Raw genomic sequence first — 2,411 nt, forward strand, 5'->3', positions numbered from 1 at the left:
TATTTATCACTTTTTACAAAAATGGTGAACATTTGAAAAAAAATCGTTTTTTTTTTCGCCTAAAAAATATGCACTAAATTGTTTATAACAAATGAAATATGCAACATAAACAAAAATTCGTACGTCTTTCTCTAGATAATCTTGTTTAAAAGATACTGTCAAAATTTCAAGTCAATCGATAACGAATTGAGCGAGTTGTGTTTCCGGCCGTGTCGAAAAAACTAGTTTGGAGAAAAACGCGTTTAAAGTTTTTCTTATGAAAAAATCATAGAAATGTGTTGTATACCTTTAATCTGCGATGCCTGCCCCGTATAATTGGCCTTCCAAATTGGTATTTTCCTGATCTTCTTCCTTTCTGGTCGATTTTGATGCCTGCCTAGCCAATTTTGCTGCGTCAGTCAGTTTCGTTTCAGCCAGTAATACGCGGCGTTCGTCGGCTTCGATGCAGAAATTGTAGCAATTTCGTCCGATTTTGATTCCCAATGTCTGCATAATTTCCATAATCGGGGTCATTCCGTCGTTGTATACACAAATAGCAATATGTGTGGCGATATCCAGAATTGTCTTGCCACTAGACATTGATTTAGGAGCCATTGCCCACACTGTTGCGTTGAAAGACTCGTTGCTATTTTGTGTGTAGCCACCGATGCATCGAGTGAGAAGATCATCACTGCTTAATTCCTCATATATTGGTTTTATGGCTTTGAATACCTCTTCGGAAATTGGTATTTTATGATGATGTTCTTCCAATGTATTGGTGGCATTCATTCGTTGCCACGAGCACCACGAATCTTCACCGGGCGGACATTGTTCGTGCTGCGGGTTTTCGTCCGTAGAAATCTTATGATAAAGAGTTGCCCAAATGCTGTTCCGCATTTTTTCGATTGAGTCGTGGTTTCGACGTATCGCTAGGCCATAATAAATCGATAATTCGTCGATTAATTTTCCGGTTAATTTTCCTTTTCCTCCTAGGCCCTTTGTGGCTTTTTTTAAATTACGTAAACGAGTTCCCATACGCTTTTGTACGTGATCTATGCATTCTTTTTTTGTAACAGTAAAATTTTCATAAGGATCAGAATCTAAAATGCCTTTAAAAGTTTTGGAATCGCCATCTCCTATGTAATTGGCATATTTAACTTTATACAATTCTTCTGAACGATGAAACATCTCGATCACTGCGTCGACCTCCATTTTTCCGGCAGATCCCTCATGATTCGCATCGCACTCGTCTGCGTGATTTTCATACCATTCCTCAAATTCTTCGGTGTCTAATTGTTTCTTCCAGTGTTCGCACTTTCTACAATATTTGGATTTTACTACGAAATCGATTATTTTTCCGCTGCACCAGCCAATTAGACTTACTAAACCGAATAACGATGAAAATCCGCGTTTTCGCCACGTTCCGTCACCAGATACACTTATTCCATGTTCTTGTTTTTTTTTCAATTGATCTTTTCTTTTCAAAGTCAGCTGCATTATTCATACTTTTGTTACAAACGGCTTCTGATGCGATAGAAATCGTTTTTACTACCTTGTCGTAAAATGATTGAAAAATCGGCCTTGGTAAATCCATAAACGCGCAAAACTTCATTGTTCCATTCAGACCGACGCCAAGCATCCGCATTGCCAGAATAATTCTGCGATTAATTTCGTAGCTTTTGTCAACAAATGGGCAATTCGGCACTTCCTTTTTATCACAGTTTGCACAAGAAATGACAATTTTAAAGCCTAAGCCACGTTTTCCACTTTCTGTAAATGTTACATTTAATTTACACTCTTTACACACAACAGCATTCGAAATAGCCATAAAAACTGTAATAAAGTTTAACATGCAGTAGCTAATAGTATTATCGACTTCAATGTCGTAGTCATCACCAGAGTCTTTCAATTTTCTTGCAGATGTACTAACATTCGCATCGTCCGGCGTTTCCATTTCAAATCGGTTCAACGGTCGCTTACTTGATGATTTTCGCCTTTTCTCATGTCCGCTGCTCATTTTTGTCCCTTTTCGACAACGATTCACACGATTACTGTCATTCATGATGCAAATTTATATTAGTACACTCAAAAAATACCGACAAAAAACCACAAAATTTAACGAAATGCGGAGAAAAAACACACGTGTCGTGCGAATAGCGTTTAACAGTTACACCGACACTGAAGACTGAACTAGAACTATTATTTACTTTCGGTAGCACTACTACTGCTATCTATGACCTCTTAGATGAAACAGGTAAGTAATACTTTATTACCCAAGCAAGCATAAGCATCCCAAATGATAAGAATCGTAGCGCGTCGCGCCGAGTCTTATACCTGCTCCGAGCGCGCAGCAGGTGGCTTCGGTCGGGATCGAAATACAGGCACTTAAAAAATTTTCCACATTATAAATGATGTTGTATCTTATTTTTATG

At 38.2% G+C, this 2,411-nt stretch overlaps 1 protein-coding gene across 1 annotated transcript; it reads right to left on the minus strand.

Annotated features, from left to right (window-relative positions):
• Positions 1-288: 288 nt before the first annotated feature.
• LOC108720185 (uncharacterized) lies at positions 289-1,476 on the minus strand. Its single transcript, XM_018457314.1, has one exon. The coding sequence runs from the start codon at positions 1,474-1,476 to the stop codon at positions 289-291; it is 1,188 nt and encodes a 395-aa protein (XP_018312816.1).
• Positions 1,477-2,411: the final 935 nt, after the last annotated feature.

This window comes from Mycetomoellerius zeteki, unplaced genomic scaffold (assembly GCF_001594055.1).
Source record: "Mycetomoellerius zeteki isolate Tzet28-1 unplaced genomic scaffold, Tzet1.0 C4468391, whole genome shotgun sequence".
NCBI classification, from domain to species: Eukaryota; Metazoa; Arthropoda; class Insecta; order Hymenoptera; family Formicidae; genus Mycetomoellerius; species Mycetomoellerius zeteki.